Consider the following 22,613-nt stretch of genomic DNA (forward strand, 5'->3'; position numbering starts at 1 on the left):
AACACCTAGGACAACCCACAAAGAAGAGACGAGACAAGCACTCGTACTAAGAAGAACATTGTGAAGACACGCAAAAATTGACACAGACACATGCACAATTGAAGTTCCTTTCTAGTAGTACAGTGGGCCCTTCTTTTTGTGTGTCTTCACTATGTTCTTCATGGCACCAGTGCTTATCTGAACTCTTCTTTGTGGGTTGTTGGGCTTTTGCGCTTAACAACTGTGGGAATGGGCAATTGCCACCGGATCCAGTATGTATTCCTTAATTATGCAAGCGTGCACCCGCCATCTCTTGTCCCAGTATGTGGATCATTATGCCTAAGTGTACTGGCAGGCCTTCAAAGCTTTCTTGGATGTGCTTATGTCGATTTGAGCCCTTAAGCACAGTAAAAGACGTGCATTCATTTTTTCGAACTGCCCAATTTTTCTGGTGTTCTTACGGCCCCTAGAGAGTCCAAAAAATCGGACGTTGACTGTACTGCTGACCAAGGGGATGCTTCAAATGGTCCATGGGGTGAACATGTAACAGGAGGAGGATAAGAGCAGAAAGGACCGGCGCATTGAGGAATGAACGAGAACGGAAGTGTGCCGCTGCTTCTTTGAAGGAGCCTGAGCTCAAAAGACAGGGTAGGCTGACGCCGAGATGCAGGTGTCCCTCATTCAAACTAAAATAAACTTTTTAAAGCAGCGACACGCAACACTGAGGCGCTGTGTGTGGGCTGAGAGTATGTCAGGACAGTTGAAGTTGACTTTCCAGCTGCTGAGAGAGAATCTCACTTGTGACAAAGTTTGGGCCTTGTACCAGTGAGCTTGCTATCAGTTGATAAAAATAGCTCATATTCGGAAATATTTGCTTCTATATGCTCTATATGCATCTCTTTTTATTCGTATTTGAAAATGTTCTACTCGATTTGCAATGGGCTTTACCATTTTTTTCGACGCTATTTGATTCGCTGTGCATTTTATTAACTTCTCCCTTCTGTTTTCTTTTTGAATAAAGTAAACACTACTCCTTACTATTCAAACTGGATTAAGTGGGTTCTTTTTTTATTATTATTTTAACCTGCTTACTAGAGAGTGACAGCATTGAGCGACATTGTGTCAGCCCGTCTTGACATAAAACGAAGTTCTGTGTCACTCAGGGAATTTTGCAAAGGCACTCGGGGAAAACCTGGAAAACTCGGGGAATTTGGAAATATCAACTCGGTAGACACCCTAAGCAAGGGTCGTCTGCTTGTGTTACCACATTCTTCGTGTTGACGCGAGCTGCACGGTCAGTGTTGGTCTCGAGCTTCCTTTTTGTGAACACCATGGATCGCCCTTGTTACATGTTGGGCTGCAAATCTAGTGATCAGCGACATCGTGTCCCTCTGCAAGGCAACATGCGAGCAGAGGGACTGCAGCATATCGGGCTGTCAGTATTTGATCATCACCAGCATGCATGCATTTAGGGCCGTCACTTCATGCCAGAGGATTATTACCACTATAAATATCTTTAGCATGTCTGGTATTCAGGTAAATGCAAGCATAAGTGGACTGGTCATTTTACTGGATGAGCAGAGGCACAAATGTGAACGACCTTCACGGTGTAGCCACCTGGTGACGCAGAGCTCAACACAACAAAGCCAGCTAATATAGCAGTAACCAAGTGCATTCCACTTTGCTGCTGGTGTAAAATTTTGGCAGGAGCGTAATCACGAACTCATTGTCCTTTTAAATCTTTAAAATGTTTTATGCTTGGTTATAGCAATAGTAGTTCTGTGTTTGGCTAGTTGAGCTCTAAGCCACCAGGTGGCTGCACCGTGCAGGCTGATCAAGCCACTCATGTTTAGGTTAAAGCCCCTTCATCACAGCGGTAGTAGTATGTATGAATCGAGGGGCTTTAGTTCCATCAAAACAGCCAGCTTGCCTGCAGTTACTGCAATACCGGACACGCTTACCACTGCGACAGAACGCTCACAAGGCATGCTGCTTGGATAGCTCTTGTGGGGGATCAACGGCCAGGCAGCTAGCAAAGAGGTTGAAAAGGCTTGCTGTGCTGGCTCCAAGACAACCGGAAGTAGACATCACTATGTCACATCATTACACAGAGTCAGTGAAGGGTGGAGCTTAGCGCCGATCACTCGGCAAACGAGTTGAGGAGAAAAAGCATATCTAGGGAAAGGGGTAACTTGTCATTGTGTGTAGCTCTCTTAATAGAAGACGCTTTACTTAAATTGGGGTGCTAATTCTTTACTGCAGCTATACCCTATGCGTCTGCAAAATTTTTCTAACCTGTTTCAGGTACCCTTTAAGTGTTTTACATTTAAGATTTAATTACGTATTGCATTATTCATAGTGCATAAATACATTGGAATCTTGTTGATACGACTTTCATAAGAAGTGGGGAATAAAGCATTATCTGGCAGTCGTACTACCCAAAAGGATTTTCAAAACAGAGGAAAATTCGTACAGTAGGTGAGGAACTCACTTTTGTTTGTCACCTTTGAAATAACTGGTCACCTCATGCTGCAGTTACTTCTTTTCAATGTCTGCAAACAAGCCCCTTTGGAAGATAAAGTGCAGCTTGGTCACTTAACTCGGCATTTGCAACGAAGCTTTGAAGAGTGTAGTGCTTCGAGCATGTCATCCACAGTAGCAAACTTACTGGCACAGTCATTTCCTTGCGAGTCGTCATCGCTGTCGTCTTTGTCCTCAACAGCCATTTCAGCAGCTTCAGCTATCAATCCATCTGCAGCTCGCAAGTCGTCACCTGTTCTTTCATGGAAGCAAGGTCCTTGGAAGAAATGTTCTCAAGTTCTCCCAGTCTGGAATGTCATGTGCAGTTTAGGGATCCTCGTCGCCCAATGGGTTAGGCACAGCAAAAAGACTGCACTTCTTGGAGCAATTTGCAATGGTTTCTGGCTTCACATGCTCCATGTCATTGCCAAAAAGTGTATAGCGTCAATTAGGGTAATCAAGTTTGCGTTCTTCTGCACAATCTTGGCTAAAAGCTGCCAGACCAAAATACTTCAGAAGTGAAACTTCACGTTTCTTGTTACGCCAGCTGCAGTGGGCTGCAGATGGCTAGTGGTGTTGGGTGTCAAAGATAAATAAATAACACCTTTAAGCTCACATGCAAGATGCATTCTCTTCCTCTTCACTTTCACTTTAAATTTGGAAACGATGTCAATCTTTTCTTTTAAAATCACCGGCTTATGTTTCCTTAGCATTGTATGGTATGTGCATTACCAGAAGTACCAAAAAACAAGTGAATAGGGTTGCAAGGCTGCCTTAGAAACGAGACAGGCAACTGACACAATGAGGCCTGAAAGACAATTGTGCAGCGTCAGCTATTATAAGCCTCATTCAGTGCTAGTAACATGCTCTACCAAGGGCATTGCACATTATTCTCTTGAATTGTGACCTCCATGATTTCGGTGCACCTTCATGCAGCTAATCACTGAGGTCATACTTGCACTCATGAGGCATTGGCTTTAGTGCACTTGAAGTTAGAACAAGCTATGGCATGAGCTAACACTTCCACGTACAGTGGGAGTGTTTGGGGCCAGCTTATTTGAAGTTCATTGGTGCAGGGAAGTGCCCTGTGGAGGAAGTTAATTAAACCACCACTGGAAGTTATGGTTCGTTGCACCTGTGCATGACCAAAGTCGGTGCGAACTGAGGAAAGTTGATAGCAGGAGCCAGCAGGGCAAAGCATTGGCATGCAGCAGATTCCTGATCTCGTTTGTTTCCTTACTTGAGGGAAGGGCATGGGATGTTAGCTCGATGTTTAGAATTGAATTGTTTGTACATTTTGAAGCTTGCAAGCCCACCAGACTTTCCTGGTCCAAAAGTCGTGCCGGACACAGGGGCCTCAGCATCCTGATGTACCCGTCAAAATCAAGTTTCGCATTCGTATTGTCCCGTTTCAAGCAAAAATGTGATCGTAATAAAAGTATAGCAATCCCAAATTTTTTATATTACATTTGCAGGGAATGAAAATAAACATATCCCAAAAAATGTTATTATGCAGAATCATATCAACAAGATCCCACTGTAAATCTTGTCACTTCCTAGTATGCCGGTCACTATTTGTAGATAATGTATGGTAAGTAACATTCGCATTGTGCTGTTATTTGTCATGTTCGAAACAGTTATTTTTGTTTGCAGCATTCTGGAAAACAATAGCCCAGTAGGGGCAACAGCATTACAAGTATTTCAAAAGTATCGAAAGACACATATTTGACAGTGAGACAAACATACAGCCTATCACACACCACATGCGTACAAAGCCACTAGTCGCAAAACAGCATGCAAATTCCACATCGCCATTACAAGTACTTGTGAATGGTCTGCAAATTTACTGCCTGTCTAATCGGTTTCACCTTTGTCTGTTGTTGTATTTCATAGCCATTTTATTGACTGTCATGTAATTCATGCACTTTTTTGTGCCATTCTGCCTATTGTCATAAAAGCACAGGAGTCGCCAGAGTAACTGTGGAGGTTAAAGAAATGATTATCTTGGCTTCACACTACCAATAAAAGGCCATTTAGGCAACTGATGTGAGTAAATAAACTGCAGTTTCCTAATAAAAAGTCCTTCAGTGTACATTTCTTACACTAATCTGGTTGTTTCTTTCTCTGTCACAATGTACCTGGGCAGACCATCGATGCATTGGACCCATCTGAGCAGCTGACAGAGATGGGCCTACACTTGCTCGACCTTCCCATTGAGCCACACCTGGGGAAGATGGTGCTCTATGCAGTTGTACTCAAGTGCCTCGACCCAGTGCTTACCATTGTTTGCTGCATTGCTGTCAAGGACCCCTGTGAGTGCTGCACCATTGTGCATTGAACACGCTTCACCCAAGTGGAATCTAAACAAGACGAGAGGTTCACAGGAAGATGCAGACTTGAAATAGCCAACAGCAATTGGACAAAGGATGTGTCAGGTTTGAGCCAACTTTTTGACAAGAAGGCTTGTGTTCGTTTTTCTCCCTCACGAAGAAAATTCTCCATGTCAAAATTTTGGCTCCAGCCTGAAACATCTGTTAAATCACTGTTGGCCACTTCACTCAAGTGAAGTTAGCTTCAAAGTGAAATTGGGAGCCTGCTAATGCATTTGAGCGTTCCAGCAACCTTATTTATGCATCTGGTTGTTTGTCTTTCCATCTGTCTTCATTAGTTGTGCTCCCCGCGCAACCGGGCCAGAAGCGACCTGCGTACGTAGCAAGGCGTAAACTGGCTGGTGGTACCTACAGCGACCACATGGCTCTTCTTGCTGCATTTCAGGTTGGTGGCATTCTAGCTTGCACATCGCTGATGATGTCACAGCGGAAATATGCCATGGACAAGGAAAGGAGGAATAGCCTGAAAGCTGACTCTCAACAGCCTCCAAGTCATTGAAAGGCATTCCTCCCTTTCCTGTAGACATCATTTTCATTGCTGCAAAATCGTAAATTAATGCTGGCTCATCCAGTTCTCCATTCTTGTTTTGCAAATTGTCTGGATAAATGTTCTTGTCTGTGTTATCAAGCTGGGTGTATATGTCAAGCGCCATGGTTGTACGGTGAAACCTCGTAAATTCAGCCCTTGTTCATTCAGATAATTCGGGCTCATCCTCTGGTCCTGGCAGGTGTATGCATTGTTTAATGGAATCAAGCTCTTGTTAATTCATACTTATTTGGCCATGCACTGGTTCATTCGAACAGCTCTCAGAACTCAGTGAGCACAGAGCGCTGCAAAAGAGCAAAAAAGGCACTTGTGTCCAACCACAACGAACAAACGTAGTTCGCACTGCCGTAGTCATCAGCAGAAATCATTTCTGAATTACAGAAATGCCGTAAAATTTTACGCCTATTTGTGCCTTTACTGCCTTTATTCTTGTGTTCACCACCATGCATAAAACCTCGTTGGCTGCATGCCTTTATAATTGCATAGTTGCCATCCACGATCGCGTTAACAGCGGCCACAGTTTTGTCCGCAGTGGTCGTGGCAAACAGTAGTTTCGTTTTAACTCAGTGTGTTCATCTACTCAGTGCCTTCATAACTGCTTAGTCGCCATCTGTGATTGTACCATTAGAGACGCTGGTTTTGTCCGCAGGGGTACAGCAAACAGTAGTTTCACTTTGACCTAATGCAGTGGTTGCGCACCTTGTGTCACAAACACTGCAGGAGCTGTTGGGAATGAGGAGTGCTGCCTAAATCGCAATGGACAGACGATCTGTTATCTCACTGGTGAAGAATAATTGGGATGTGTGCACAGTAGGCAGAAGTGTGTCCCCAATGAAGATGCATGCAGTAGCCATGCTGTAAAAGAAGTTATGGTGCCTTTGCTGCTGCGAGCGCCAATCAGTCACCAGATGATGAGAATGGGCCTTTCCAGAAATGCACATGAACAGTCGGCAGTGGCCGCACGCTTAAGTGACCGCAAAAGAGTAAGCTGGTCCGCAGTCTATAAGATTACCTAGTGTTCATTCTGTTCACTGTCATCTTAGCTCTGCCGAGACATGCTGCCACTAAAGGGGTCTTTATTGGGGTCACCTGAATGCTGAATGGTCAAATTTGAATTATCTGGTGAACGCCAATTCTAGAATCCAAAAACGAAAATTTTGTCCATAGAAACGCATGGACGCTGGCCAGTACCTTCTGTTGAAATCGAACTAACCAAAAAATCAAATTAACCGGAGTTGAATTAACAGAAGTCTACTATATATGGTATATGGAACTATATTTAGCACATTAGCTTGTTTGTTATAACCAGGTTCAACTGTAAACCGAGTGCCTGAACTTTGCTTACAAAACAGAGGTTTACTGGAAGTTGTAGGCTTACTCATCAACAGCAATAGTACAAGGGGCATCTCTGGAGCCAACATTCTGGCAATAGGGCTTGCCTAAATGAATATGATTCCCTTGTTGAAACATTGGCTCCAGCGATGTCTTATGTTCAATCACTTTTGATGATAACTGCTTGTATTTCTTACAGCGCTGGCAGAAAGCCCGTGCCGAAAACTCTGAGCACTACTTCTGTGAGCGGCACTTCGTGTCTGGTGCCACCATGTCCACCGCATTGGCTGTACGGGGCCAGTTGCTAGGCCAGCTTCGGGCATCAGGCTTTGTGCGGTCACGTGGCGGTGGTGACATTCGTGACCTCAACACCAACTCCGACAACTGGGCTGTGGTCAAGGCAGCTCTCTGTGCGGGCTCCTACCCGAACCTTTTGAGAGTTGACCGGGAGCGCCGGCAGCTGGTTGCCCAGTGAGTGCATATTGTAGCGAGGATTGCAAGACATTGTTGCCACCCCTGAATGCCTAGTAATATTTTTATGTGACACCTCCAAAACCTTCACAGAAATCTGTTTCGTATGAAAAAGTTCCTAGCTTCATATTTGCTTATGTTTCATGACCCACCGCAATGGCTATGCTTTGCATTGCTGAGAACAAGGTCAAAGGGTTTGATTTCTGGCCGCAGCAACCAAATTTCAATTAGGGCGGAATGCAAAAACATTTTTGTACTTAGACTTAGGTGCACATTAAAGAAATCTAGGTGGTCAAAATTAATTTGGAACTTTCTACTGCAGCATCCCTCAAAGCTCGCTATGCAACTTCAAGGTATTAAATGTCACATTAATGCGTGACGCTGTATTCCCATTGTTCTTTTCAACATAATGTACTTAAAATAATTGCAATGTCCGAACATGTCACTATAAAAAAAGTTGTTAAAATTACAAAGAAATTCTCAGGTCTTATGTGCCAAAACCGCAACATGATTACGAGGCACGATGTAGTGGGAAACTCTGGATTAATTTTGACCACCTGGTGTGCTTTAATGTGCACCCGACGCACAGTACACAGGTGTCCTTGCATTTTGCCCCCCATCGAAATGCAGCTGCAGGGGCCAGGATATTGTTCCGCACCCTCTGGCTTAGCAGCGAAAAAAAAAATAATGCACCAGGAGTGTCCATATAATTGCTATCGCAATAAAAATTTATTGAACGCATCTGCATATCACTATTTAATTCGTATTTTTTAACATTTTGGTATTCACACAACTCTAAATGTTATATATATATATATATGTTTTTGCACATTGGGCGGTTAATGAGTTTTGTAAAGTATCACAGAGGTGCGAATACTTTGCCAATTGTGCCATTTTGATACTGAAGCAAATTGCTGCACCAAATTGCACCACAATTGCACCATGATGCACCAAAACAACTTTGGCAGGCATCAGCAAAAGATCGTCGGTGCAGTGCAGGGCATTCTGTTATTGGTCTCGGAGTTCATGTAAAAGTAACCTTCATATTCTGGCCACTGTGAGCACGTGTGTACAGCCTCACGATCAAGGCGATCACGAACCCTGATGTTACATTAATTGCATTGCTGCACAGCGCGTTCACCATGATTCAAAAGTTTGGACTGAGAGGATGATTGGCGAGGGAGGGTGTGTGCGGCGAGGGGACTTGGAAAAGGAGAGGTAAGGAGAAGAGGAATATACCTCCCTTTAGCTTATTGAGCGGGCCTACACCCCGATCACTCATTGTGAACTCCTGATGTCTAGGTGTTTCTAGTGAATCTAGTGAGTGGCAAAGTGAAGTCAGTCACATGCAGTATCTTGGTTTGAGCAAGTTGGTGCTGTCGCGTTACGGAGAAATGTTTTTGAATAAACCACTGTGCTATCCACTAATCCTAGCTTCTTCACAACTTCTGTTGGGGAACACCTCCACACACTTCACCTGCACATGATACAAAAATAGTTTCAAAAAATTTGTTTAGGCTCCTCTTTAACATTTCTTTAATGTGTCAGAATGCAAGGCTTTGTGACTGTTACCTCACTTAATTATAATGCTCTAAAATAAAATTTGCATGTTCCAGACTGCTTCAATAATAAGGTATACATGCTACAGGCTGCTCCAGACTGAGAATTTGTCTGCTCCAGTGTACTCCAGGATGAAATTTGATCAGTTCCAAAAATTGTTACAAAATGACTTTCGGCATTACCACCCCTGTTACTTGCAGGGTTCATGAGCAGCCTTCAATGAAGTGCTAATCTTAACATAGACCTAGATGATGTGGATCTCAAATTCCTAGGACGGGCATCACTGTGGGCGTGACTATGTGCAGTGCCATTAGTTTAAAAGTGCTCATGCCAACTCGTGCATTTCTGCAAGTGGGGAGTCACAAAAAAATATTTTTCCTGTCACTACTGTTCCAGACATCTGCCCGTAAGCTAAGTATTTCCTAGTTTGTTGAATCTACATACTTCAGGAATCGGAAACACACTGTGAACTGTGAGGTTTTCTCAGTCTGCAAGAATTTAATGCGCATAGACTGGGCCTTGTTCCTACAGCTTACTCCTTGCATCCCAAAAATTTTAAATGGTTTATTTATCTCAAAATAAATATGTAGTTGATGTTGAACCCTGTTACAAGATTGGCCAGACACATGATATAGATGTACAGTAAACCTCGATACAACAAACTTTAGTATGACGAAATTCTCGATATAATGAAGTATTTAGCTATTGATCACTTGTCTATGGAACACCATGTAGTTTGAACCGTAATGTAATGAAGTGTATTTATATGCGATTTCAATAAAACAAAATTTTACTACGGTCGGAAAGGTATACTGAGACAGTAAATGTAAACTTTCACGGATAGACGCAGGTGGTTAAATGGTTTAATTGCATGCTGTTGTTTGCGAACGAAGCTCTCAAATTGGGCGACCGAGAGTGACCGCCAAAGCGGGGCAGTGACATGTTCCATTTATAGTCCAAGCGCGATAAGATTCTATTGTGCCTCGTGCACTGTATGCTTTATTTAGGTCATGGGAAAGTTTGCAGCAGTTAGTGAAGAAGGGTGATGACTTGATGAGCTCCTTCTTCCTGCACGTGCAAGGGTAAATGTGAGGAGCTCGTGATAACGTGATAAAGTGCATGCGAGGGGAAGGCGAAGGGAAGTAGGGAGGCAGGTTGGCATGCATCTCCTTTTCTAGCGCGACTGTGGGTGCACATGGCTGTCAGCATGGCTAAGCACATATGCAGCCCTCACTCCCTGTTATCTAGGTAATCTGTCACGTGTGCAAAGAATGGGTAGGCTGAGATGGTGTGATAGTGCAGAGGTTGCGTAATCTCGAGTTTCAAAGCCACGCTGTTGTGAGAGGCAGACGAAGCATTCGCTCTCCGCTGCTGGCACTTTTCATGATAGCGTCGTCTCACTGCGAGTGACACTGGTAGCCGTGGGGGCGGAGTAATGTTAAAACATGCCTGTCTTCGCTTCATACCACCGATGTGAAGATACCATCAACACGGCATCAAACCATATCTTTCGGCGCTGACTCTCAAATTTAACAAAATGAGTTTCTTTCTCATATAAATTTGCTTTTTCCAATCGCCCTATCATTCAGAATATTTTGCAACCCTTTCTGCATCTGAAAAATTCATCGCCGACTGTGCTTAGTTGCACAAAAGATCTAATTTAAGTGTAACAAAATTTTGTAATAACAAAGCAAATTGACAAGTTTACCATCATCGTCATATCGAGGTTCAGCTGTATTGTATTGGAACTTTGTTATTATAAAAGCAGCAGTTAAATGCTACAGTAGAAGGTTGAACTTGATTTGATGGCTAATGTGAAAGATTGATTTCAACAAATCCGTCAGCATTAAATTGGATAATCGGAACTGCATTGCATTGAGTACAGCCTCGAAACGTGAACAAATATTTATTCCATTAATAGCTGGAAATACTGCTATCCAAGACTGCTCTCATTCCACTAAGCTCCTGTGTAATCTTGCCCTCCCAGGCGTGCCTCCCGAGTGCGGTTCAGCTCACGTTCGGTCCTGTCCCAGCCGGAGCCTTTTAGTTTGGGTGCACCATTAGCAGCCAACACCCGTGACGGGGTTGTGGCCTCCCTGCCCACTGACTGGCTCATCTATGGCGAGTTGGCCAGAGCGGGACCCACAGCCTTTGCCAACATGTGCACACTGGTCTCACCTGTAACAGTGGCACTGTTTGCTGGCCCCCAGCGTCTACCTCTGGATGCCCTGTATGAGCCCCAAAATGGTGTGTACCTCTTTGGCCTTGTTTAACGGTTGTGGGGATGCGAGACTCTCTCGCGTCCCCGGATATGTTGTTTTCCCACATAGCTCCTGTCACCTGTAATCCGGCTTCGCCGCGTGGCCTGGTGCCCGTGGCAGTCGGTGTGGTTGAAGCGCATTGCGAGAGATGGCGCGAGTGTGGCTCTGCTAATGCCACCTAACGGCAGGGTTACTTGGGCGCGGAAAGGAGAAGGCTCTTCCTCTTTGGGTCGGGGTCGGCAAGTGGCGCGGACGTTCCGCGCGTGCGCCAATCCATGCTTGTGTGAGACTGTCTCGCGAGGCCTTGTTCGAACACACCACCGTTCGCGTGACCGTACGCGCGAACGACCAGGCGTTGGTGTCCAGCATGGGGTGAACATATTCGCTCGTTATCCGGTCGCGGTGAGTCGGCCTTCTGCGATTTGTCGCCCGTCCATCGGCATCCTTTGTGGATAGCAACTCAGCTAGCAGGCATTGGTGTATGAAAGATGCAATAAATGCCCTTGTGATTGTTTGCACTACTGTGTTGTCGTTCCTTTGTTCCAAGAGCACAGGTGAGAACCCCACACGGTCAATTGCAACGAAGATAGACAGTTAGAAACTCTTTAATTGGACTAATTGCAAACAGCTTTGCAGCTTTCTAATTGGAATTTTTCCTGACTTGGTTGCTTCAGAATTTAGTTAATTAATCTTGACTAATTACGCAAATAAGCAGAACACAAAAAATGTTACTTACTCTATATAATAGTCAGCAACATTCGTATAATAGTCAACAACATTCACATCGTCTTTGAGTGCATCGGCTTATTTTTAACCCTTTCCTCTCCAAATGTTATCACTGAATTGAAAATTCTATATTTTAGGCTTCTGAATGACAAAATGTGGGCAAAAGTAAAGAAGGAAATTCCCAGTGAAGTTTACGGCAACATATTGAAGGCAGTATATGGTTCTTTGGACTTCTTAATTCACAATCATAACATTCGAAAGCATGATCACAAATTATTAAAAGGCCAATTTTGTGCTACTCAAGGCAGGTGGTGTGCCTTAGGGCTCATTCACACTGGCGAATGACACCGGTCAAGCGGCCAAGTTGAAGCAAATCTGGCTTTTTTCAAAGAGCGACCATCTTGGGCCAGTTGCTCGCCACTCAATTTTCCAGTTACACAGTCACAGAACTGTTGAACCAATCAGATGTGCAGGGACAGTACGTCTGTATATGCTGACGCTTATTTTACGTGGTGGCGGCATTGTGAGCAGGCTTGAACAGCATCTTGAGAGACATTTCAGTGTGGCGATTGGCCGGTTGCACTTGCTGGTGTTAACACCAGTCACCTTCAGTTGCCTTTTGGTCGCCAGTTGGAATCAGTTGTGCGACCTCCTCAAATCGCTGTTGTGAATGAGCCCTTAGGCAGCATACTCTACAGATGCAGCAGAGAGGTGTAACATCAGCATAATGCAACACATGAGCATTTGCAAAATATTTGGGAGAAAAATATTTGTATGTGGTACCAAGTCAACAAATTACAGTAAAACCCTGTTAATTCAAAGTTGTAAAAACTGGGAAAATATTTGAATAAGCAGTGTTTCAAGGTAACTGAAATCATGAAGATATAAGCCCCTGGCTGCGCATAAACCACCTAAAGCATTTTGAAATATGTGCCAGTAGCTGCTAAATTTCTCGCAAGAGCTCAATATACCAAGAATGGTATTTTTGGCAGATCACTTTTTTGAGATAGTGTGTGACTCCCAGTAGTGCTTATATCCCCAAAAAGTAATGGACTGTGAATACTGCCCCAGGGCCACGGTGTAAGAAGTAGCTTAGGTGACTCAGCGGCGCGGGCTGCGCGCTACACGGAGGGAAGGCTTGGAGTTCTCCTTTCTCCATATGTCAAGAGAGGGCGCTGGAAACTAGAGCCCGCTGCATACACATCACGTGCGCCGAGATCACTGATCGGTTGCCGCTGTGTCGTCGCCACGTGTTTTCTGTGCACCGTGTTTTGTCAACGCATTTTTCACTTGCTTATCAGGTACGTCTCATCCTTCGAACTGTTTCATGAGTCTGCATAATGGGAAAGTGTTTCGTATCGTTTTGCAACAGTGGGGACAAGTCTTGCAAACAAAAGTGCTCGCTTTTCAAGCCGCCAAACGAAGAAGCAAGACTTGAAGCATGGAGACGAGCTATACCTCGCAAAGAGCACATACTCCAAAGGACGGATCGAGTTTGTGAAAAACATTTCGCATCTCATTTTATCCTGAAGACATGGTCTGTGGAAATTGACGGTCATATCCTGATGTCTGGAACAAGAAGAACGGGCCTTTCAAAAGACGCTGTGCCGTCAATTTTCGAAGGTGCACCAAGCTACCTCTCCAGGAAGATTAAAAGTACCTCGAAAGCAAGTGAGACATCCAGGGCTTCCCGCAGCTGCTTCTGTGAGTAACCCGAGCAGTGACAACAGCAATGTGCCGACGTCAGCGAGCAACATAGATGTTTCTCCAGCAGACACCATGGAAACGTCTTCCGACGATACATCCACTTGGGGCGCAAAGTCCAGTGACAATGACTCATTTCATTCATTGTTATAATGGATTTTCAGTGCAATATCTTGCATTAGCCTACCACAGCCTTCATGGGCAGCACATCTCATTGACGTAGCAGGCGTGAGGGATGTCGTGTTTATTGACGCTGCGGTGGCGCATAGGACAAGCGATGGATCGTCGGTATTGTTTAACAGGAAGGCACTCCATATCAAAAGTGACATGACAGTCCAAGTCCACATCTTAGACAAATTGATAGACTCTACTGCAGTGGGGGTAAGTCCCTTCGCCACGTCGAGCCTTGAAGTTGAATCCATGTTGAAAGTTATAGACAGCACAGATGTGTGCAGGGGAGGGCCAAGTTTAAAGGACTTCCCTGATGTATCCCCTGAATGTGCTTTTGTGGACTCTCAAAAGACCTGGAGACACAACAAATGCCTCTTGGTAAGGCCTCAAAGCGCAATCTGTCGTCTGTGTTCTGGCCTTGCTGACACCCTTAGGATCCATGCTGATTGCCGAGCTGCGCAAGCCAAGCAGGAAATACCTTTCAAGCGTTTCAGATTGTCGGTGGCGCCTGCCCAGCAACAGAAGCTTTCTGCTTTGCGACATGCAAGGTCAGCACTTCAGCGGTCACGAGCACGACTGGCAAAGCGCAACAAGCTGCTATTAGGGCAGTTGCAAGCGGCGATGCAGCAGCTAACAGATTTGCAGGAGCGAGAACTCAGTGAAAAGCTGACGGGACTTTATATACCGCCACCACAGCTACTTTTGATACAAGAGTGTATATCAGCGGCTAGGTGCGCATCAAAAACAAGCAGACGATATACAGACGACTGGATTCTGTTGTGCCTTTTGCTGCATATACGAAGCCCGGCCACGTACTCTTTTTTTGCGAAACAATGACATATTTCCTTTGCCGTGTGTCACCACAGTGAGAAAATATATAAGCAGGGTTGGTCAGAAGTGTGGATTTGATGAAAACTTCTTCAAAGCCCTCAAGATAAAGGTTGCCGCAAAGACCACGTTCCAGCGGAGGGGAATCCTGATCCTGGACGAAATACAAGTAAGGAAAGAAATGGCTGTCAACTCGCAGACAATGACATACACCGGCCTTGTTGATCATGGAGAGCAAAATAATCAAATTAATGAAATGGCAGATCATGGCCTCGTCTTCACTTTTGCTTTGTACGGTGAAGCCTACTTAGCCGTGTTTGCATCTAAAGGACCAACTAAGGGGACGCTGCTTTCTCAACTCCTGATCCAGTGCATCGTACACCTGGAAAAAGCCGGAGTGTTCGTTGACGGAGTAGTGTGTGATGGTGCATCCACCAACCGCGCGCTGTGGAAGCATCTCGGCATCACTGGTGCACTGGGTGAAGTCCGTAATTCCTTCGAGCACCCATTGGACAGCTCTAGGAAAGTGTATGTACTGTCCGATGCTCCTCATCTCTTCAAGTGCGTCAGAAATGGGCTTCTGGATAAAAAAGTTTTGAAAAAAGACGGAAAACTGATAAGGTGGTCCTGTTACGATGCCCTGTTCGTTGCGGACGGCAAGAACAAAGCAGAGCTAAAGGTGCGCCCAAAAATAACATACAATCACGTAAACCCCTCCAAGATGCTGAGGATGCGGGTAAAGCTTGGCACTCAGATATTTAGCAACTCCGTGGCTAAAGGAATTCTTTTCTACGCAAAGAGAGGCACGCCTCGTTTAACTTATTTTGAGCCGATGGTCGAGTTCACGCTTTAAACCGGCGGTTCCCCACAGAAGGCTTAAAACTGGAATGCAAGGATTTCTGTGTTCTAGAATCTGCATCCGGATGGCTGGACTCGTGGGAGCGAGCAACAGGTCGTGAGCCGTGAAATCCACAAGGACTTTTTTTGACGCAGTCAACCGCCCAAGGCCTACACGTGACTCTGAAATCTGTGCGCGAACTGTCAATTTAGCTGCTGAAGGACTGCGGCTTCAAGTATGTATTGACAGCGAAGATGAATCAAGACCCGCTGGAGCGTTTCTTTGGCATAATCCGGCAAGCTGGTGGTCAGAATGAGCCCCCAACGTTCCCCACGTTCCTACAGCTGTACCGCATGCTGAGCTTGTATTCTTTGGTAAAACCGCCAAAGTTTGGGAATTGTACGGTGCCTGATAAAAGCCAAGCTGCCATTGTGACTTTGGCTGATATCAGAGAGATATATAGGGGGTCAGCAACGCAACGTACAGCAAAGTTGCATGAATTGAAGCAAAGGCTTGACGGGTTCATCGATGAAGGAAGCTGGGAGTGTGACGACGTTTTCTATTTAGACGAGCCTGACGCAGATGCAGCTGTAATAGACTGCATTGTCTACTATGTTACAGGGTTCGTATCAAGAAAAATTCGCAATGGAACAACCTGCTCCATTTGCAAGGATGCTCTTGAAGGAAAGAAAGGTCTCGCAAATGTATCCGAAGCCGATCTCGTGAACTGCAAAACCAGGGGCTGGCTCATGCATCCAAATATGCACCTCTTTGACTTCTTCAAGTACACTGAAGAAAAGTTAGCTAAGTATGCAGGTCACAGGGATGCATACGACAAAACTACTGATGCCGTGCTGGACAATTTCCACTTCACGTTTCCTTGCAGTACGCACAAAGAAGAAATTCTGGCAAAGTTGCTGCATTATTATATATGCCTACGCATGCGTCAGTACTGCAGGCAATTGAAGAACAAGCATGATGCAAAAAAGAGCCACGGCTTGCGCAAAATGTCAAAGGTTGTGTAAACACGACCTCTTCAATGAACTGAGCATGAACTTTCTTGCTTTTATGTATTCTGTGTGCTTTCATCGAACATATTGTTACTTCTTCTGTTATCGCTTTTTTACTTAAAATTCTAAAATTAAATCAATAACCGAGAAGAAAAAACACGTGTTGATGTGATCTTATGCTAAATATGCGGGGAATAGCAAACAGATACGACTGAGGCTTTTGAACAAGTGATGCGAAATAAAGTTGATTAAAATATTACATGGGTCATTAAAAAAATGTTGTTAGTCTGTATCATCACGCGATTGCGACAGCCCGCGCGATCGCACTAGCAGCTGTTCCAAAGTCCTATAACATCATGTTAATACCACCGTATTGCTCAGGCCTTACGTCATTCAGGCAACATATATTTATATGCAGCCTCCACCAAAACTGAACCACAAGCCGGCAATCATTCCTCTGCCTGATTTGTTTCATACTGCATGTGAACTGCAATTTGGGGGATCACGTTGATGCCATGGCATTGCTGAGGTCTCGGCTTACGTTATTAAGAAAAAGTAAGTTATATGCATTCTCCAGCAAAACGACAACACGCCGGTACCCATTCCTCCGCCTGGTTTGTTTCCTACTGCACGTGGATTGCAATCTGGGTGTGAGACTTTGTCAGCACCGTGCAACTCATTATTAACATTGTTCAATTGCCCAGACCTCCCAGTAAGTACAAACCGTTCGAAAGTCATTGAAAGCGCTGTGTTGAAATGGAAAATTTCAATGCCTTGAGCAAAGTGCTTCTAACCCCATGAGCGGGGCGCAGTGACAGGGCGTGCGAAAAGCAAAGCCAAAAGGGCGTCAGTTCCTCGCGCCATCTATCGGCGCTCCCTAGAAGCAGAGCTTTACCGCGGCGGGCCCTGTGACGGCGTCTTCTCGCCTAAGCTACTTCTTACACCGTGCCCATGGTTGTGATTTTGTCACCATGCTTTCGCTTGATTATATGCCACTCTTTCATTCACCATTCTCGGCTATCTTATCCCATTGATAACGTAGGTGGGGCGTTGCTATGACCACTGACAAAGCACGATAAGAAATGGCATTAGAAAAAGGCATCGCGGCGAAGGTCATCGGCATCATTGCAGAGTTCCCGTGTACCTTCCCCTACATATCGCTCTTCATTAGGGGTCAGAGTGATGCTTCACCCACATTATCAGTGACATCGCAGCCGGCCATTAACGGTAAATGATAAGGGTGGCGTAGAATCGAGTGGAATTCGCTACAAACTTTTTTTGTGGTCCTGTCACTTTTTTGGCGATATTGCAGCTGTGCACAAAGGTCAGAAACCTTTAGGCAGTGACTTTTTCCATCATTTTCGCAGTTGAGATCTTGAGATATTTGAAGTACAGCGCAAAAGTATCTTGAAATAAGAGATAAAAGATAAATGAAGTTGACACTGAGCAAGGAAAAAATTTCTACTTTACCGATATTTCGGATACCAGAGTTTTAGTTACGAGGGTTCACTCGATTTCTGACAGTAGTTTTGGTGTTTGGTTTTCTCAATGTTTTATAGTATTTCTTATAGTATTTCTTGCAAAACATTACCGTATTTCTACAGGAATGATTGAACTAGAAAGGGCTAAGGAGTAAAGATTCATGTACAGCTTTGCTCTGTTTGTTTTCATTGGCGTTTACACTGTGACATTGAAATTTCAGTGCCAGTTTGCTAACAGTCAACAGTGTTGCTTTCCCTTCACATGTACCTTTATCTCAATGTCCAGCACGGACCACTGGCCTTGGAGAGGACAGTGACAGTGAAGAAGAGGAGGAGTCAGAGCTGCAGAAGTGCATGCTCAAGCTGGATGATTGGATTTCTCTCAAGGCAGAGCCTGAGGCAAGAACACATTACTCCAGCTCTTAATGTGTTCTACATAGCTAGTGAAATGTCTGGTCTTCCTAGAACCTACTTTGGGATTCACTTTGGCACTTCTGCACTATAGTACAGTCGAAACCCACGATAACAAAATCCCGCAACAGTGAAATTCTTGCGACAACGAAACATTTTCGTATCCCCAGCGAACGCCCATAGGATTCAATGCATTTCGTACCTCTCGGCAATGAAATGTCGCTGTATGCAATCCCACATCAACAAAATTTGCCGGAACGTAACTCCGCAGATTACCTACTCGTGTAAGGCTAGCAGGCTTCAAAACGTGCTCAAATGCGATTGTTTTGCACTAAAATTGTGCAAAATACCACCACATTGCACTTGTGTGGGCGCCGCCATTTTTGCTCACAAAAACAACCAAGCGCCGGAAGTGGTCAGTGCGCTGGAAATACGTCATGGCCAGCATCTCGTTTGTTGATCGCCCGTTTGAAGCGACACACATGTTGCTACCGACATGTGACAACGATTTTTGCACGCCTACTATAGGCGAGATCATAGATTGTTGTTCGAAATGCGCATTCAGTTTGCGTTCCCCGTGGCTTACTATTCGGCGAGGCCTAGGCCGACCCGCCGTGGTTGCTCAGTGGCTATGGTGTTGGGCTGCTGAGCACAATGTCACGGGATCGAATCCCGGCCACGACGGCTGCATTTCGATGGGGGCGAAGTGCGAAAACGCCCGTGTACTTAGATTTAGGGGCACGTTGAAGAACCCCAGGTGGTCCAAATTACCGGAGTCCCCCACCTCATAATCAGATCGTGGTTTTGGCATGTGAAACCCCATAATTTAATTTTTAATTTGAGGCCTAGGCCAATCGCGTGAATCGAAACTGAACGTAAAGTAAACATGCGTTTCGAAAAACAATCGCCAATCGCGGCAGTGCACTGTGCAGTGTGTGCTTTGGTGAGAAAAATGCAGCAAAAACAAAGAAATCCATATCCCACCGACATGGAATTGTTTATGGCGCTTGAGATGGCGGTCGCAGCACATGGAGTGTCACGCATTGAGCCATGATTGAGCGATCGTCCGGGAATACGCATCCCTTGCTTCAAGAACGTTGCTTTAGGTGCCACCCGCCAGGCATCACATGCGGATTCGGCGTCAGCCGTAGATTTGCGCGAAAAGGCCGTTATCTCGACCATTTGCCTTCGGGTACAGGAGATACGATCACTTTAGCACTCGGCACCGGATGCGTCGGCGCCTACGCGCAACAGCATGCACTGGAGAAATGCTGCTGCATGCGCTGTTGCTCAAGAGTCCGGTGCTGAGTTATGCAAAATCTCGCAAAAGTGATCGCATCTCCGAAAGCAATTGACCGAGAATACTGCGCTACGGCAGTGCTGCCACTGCTGGTCGACGCATGCAGCGCACTTTGTACTGTCTGCAATACAGTTCTATATCTACGAGCAAAGCTTGCAAAATAGGGTAACGGAATTTTGACACTAAAGTGTTGTTCTGCGATGCATTGCCTATCTGTGCTGTCTCTTTTCGCAACAACCAAATTGTCATGAAAGCCAATTTTTTCGTGTTCCCCGCCGATTTCGTTATTGCAAGATTCAACTGTATCTGGTAATAGGTGAAATCACAAGCTAAAATGTCTGAGATGCAGCTTCCCACTGCTATGTATATATCAGAACACGCTGTTATGATAATGATAGATGTTCACATTGCCTTCCTCTAATCAGCAAAGCAACAGACATCATAGCTGACTGTGATAAGCCAAGGGCTGAACAATTAAATTTAATTCTAGAAAGGCCTGGCCAGCAGCTGCTAGTTGAGGTTGTGAACTGCCACTTGAAGTCGCATGGCCCTGTTATGTAGGTCACATATTTTTTCCACTGGAGCTGGCATCACTTGATCACACCTGATGTCATGAACGTCATACTACATCGCTCTGTCCACTGGTCCTTCTCTCTCGAAATAGTTCACATACCCACATTAAGTAAAGCAGTCACGACACTCACTGCAAAAGATGCCCCCTCCGTATTTCGCACCCTCAACCAGGCAAGCAAATGATAGTCATTGTGGGTTGACCAATGGAGCTACTCTTGTCATGCAATTTCCATGGTCCAGGCTCTCATGACCAACATGTCAGCATATCGTGCAGGGTGGTCGTCTGGCATTACAGCTGCGCCAGAAGCTGCAGGCATTGTTTCTGCGTCGCATGCATTCCCCGGCCAAGCCATGGTCACAAGCAGATGACGCTGTCATTCGTGCCGTTGTGGGGGTACTCACATCAGAGGAAGAGGCCCTAAATCTGCCGCGACCACCTCCAGGCATTGGACAGCGACCACGGCCTTCTGGCCCAGATGCGTACACCTTGCCACAACCAGCTGCAAGGTACTGCAATTTTTGCCTTATCGTCTGTTGATGCATTGTAATTCATCTGCAGGTGTTATGAATTTTTATTCTTACCCTTACCACCTTTTGTTAAGAGAAGTGGTCACTGACAAATGGAGTGTGTCACCAGGCCTAATTTCATTAATAATCGGACCAGACTAGCGCGATCTTGATATACGTGCAAAGACAAGTCTGCATTTAACCTTTATTTCTACACTACTTGTGATTTGGTTATCCCAAGCCATTGGGTCAGGGTCAGGCAGGATGCTTTCAACTGGATTTTATGGCAAGCATAAGTGTGTTCCTAAGGATGTCTGTTGAGCTTCTACAAAAAGTAAACAAAAGTAACAAAGCTGTAGGAAAGGGCATATGCTTTTTCTAGTGAGCCACATAACTTGTAAGAACTATATTGTCACGTAGTAGTGACGGTGAAGAAAGTAGTAAAACTGGGAATGGCGAAACTAGCATTTTATTGGGCGAACTTGTACCCTCAAAAGCAAGCTACACTCAAAGAATGGCGACAGTCGGCGATTGTCGAAAATCTGATCTGCCAGTCAAGCACGTCGATTTTTATACACTAGTCATCGAAGTTTCCAGAGCAATCGATGGTGCCCGTGTGTCCTCCCAAAAGTTCGACACAATTCATGTCGCACATGCTATCAAATTACATAAGCTTCGGTGACAACAGAACCATCGATAACATTCGAGAAACTTCAGATACGCGCGGGCGCGTCCTGCGCTAAGCGATAACACTCATTAGATGGTGAAAAGCGCTAACACATAAAATGTTTAAAGAAGTCCACGTCTCAATGCCCCCTCTCAAAAAGCATCGTCCCGATGCTACAAACATAACAGGAGAGCGAAACACAAAAGGACGCTTATTAAACAAAAGTAATAAAACAACAAAGAAACGAATTCCAAAGTAACACAGTCCAAAAAAAAAGGAAGTCCAAAGCTCAGCTATGCGTAGACCCAAAGTTCGTCAGCACTGGTAGAACGGCTTAAATCACTCAATATGGACTACTTCAGGTCGTGAGCGGCGCCGCGATGATAGCGAAATGCCATCTGGCACGACCTCATAGTCGAGTGCGCCGATGCGTCGGATGATCTTGTAGCATCCGAAATAGCTTTTCGCTAAGTCCTCATTGGCGTATTGGGGTCCAAATCCAAAAACGGTCGCTGGGTTAGTACTCGACGTAGCGTCGTCAAAGGTTGTAGTGTTGGCTGTCAGTTGGCTGTTCGATAGTCTTTCTTAAATTGCAATTGCTTTCCGACCTTAATTATTGCCGAGCATTTTGGAGTCATTTTGAGATGTGTCATCCTTTTGGTTACAGTTACACAAAGTATAGTTGCCGACTTATGTATTATTATGTATTATGACCAGTGATCACAGGAGCCAAGGTGGGGCAGAGTGCTTTTCCGGTCGCCGAGCGGTCCTCCGCCGTGGTGGGTCCCTGGAGTATGGCCCGAGCTCATCACCATCCTCCCGCCGAGGCTCTGGCGCCAGCCTACCGGCAACTCCCTTGGGCATGGGGCGCTCAGATGCAGGTTGGATATGCTCACTCTTGTAATATGGCATGAAACAATCATTTTTGGCCATAGTGTCGGCTCTGATGTGTAGCATTTGGCTTAAAATAAGCAGCAATGGCAGATGTAGTGGAAGAAACTTGTAGATGGTTACAGTGTTTGGTTTAACAATATTTATGCAATGTGTTGGCTGAACAGGCATAGAAATGTTGTGATGTCAAAACATCCTCCTCAGTTTGTTAAAGAGCTGTGCTGGGTATTATCTGCGTAATGCTGGAATTTCCACATAGTGCTGGGTATATTACATGCACCAGGCATGTAGTGCCCCCCCCCCAGTCCCCGTTCCCACCCACGCCACCACTCCTCACACACATTCCTAAAGCGCCGCCAAATCAATCTTGGGACTTGACAGCTATTGGCGGTCAACATTTTGCTGCCTTTTTCACTTCTTTTGGATGGCAGTAGTTATCGGCCACT

At 45.2% G+C, this 22,613-nt stretch overlaps 1 protein-coding gene across 1 annotated transcript in view; it reads left to right on the plus strand.

Annotated features, from left to right (window-relative positions):
- The window catches only part of LOC142571854 (3'-5' RNA helicase YTHDC2-like), a 98,993-nt gene that overhangs the window by 53,877 nt on the left and 22,503 nt on the right, over positions 1–22,613 (plus strand). The window contains exons 18-24 of the mRNA XM_075680522.1: positions 4,646–4,811; positions 5,168–5,274; positions 6,968–7,239; positions 10,787–11,046; positions 18,105–18,217; positions 20,377–20,609; positions 21,994–22,157. Coding sequence (XP_075536637.1) covers positions 4,646–4,811; positions 5,168–5,274; positions 6,968–7,239; positions 10,787–11,046; positions 18,105–18,217; positions 20,377–20,609; positions 21,994–22,157 — 1,315 coding nt within the window. The remainder of the gene's footprint in view (positions 1–4,645; positions 4,812–5,167; positions 5,275–6,967; positions 7,240–10,786; positions 11,047–18,104; positions 18,218–20,376; positions 20,610–21,993; positions 22,158–22,613) is intronic.

This window comes from Dermacentor variabilis, chromosome 2, assembly GCF_050947875.1.
Source record: "Dermacentor variabilis isolate Ectoservices chromosome 2, ASM5094787v1, whole genome shotgun sequence".
NCBI lineage: Eukaryota > Metazoa > Arthropoda > Arachnida > Ixodida > Ixodidae > Dermacentor > Dermacentor variabilis.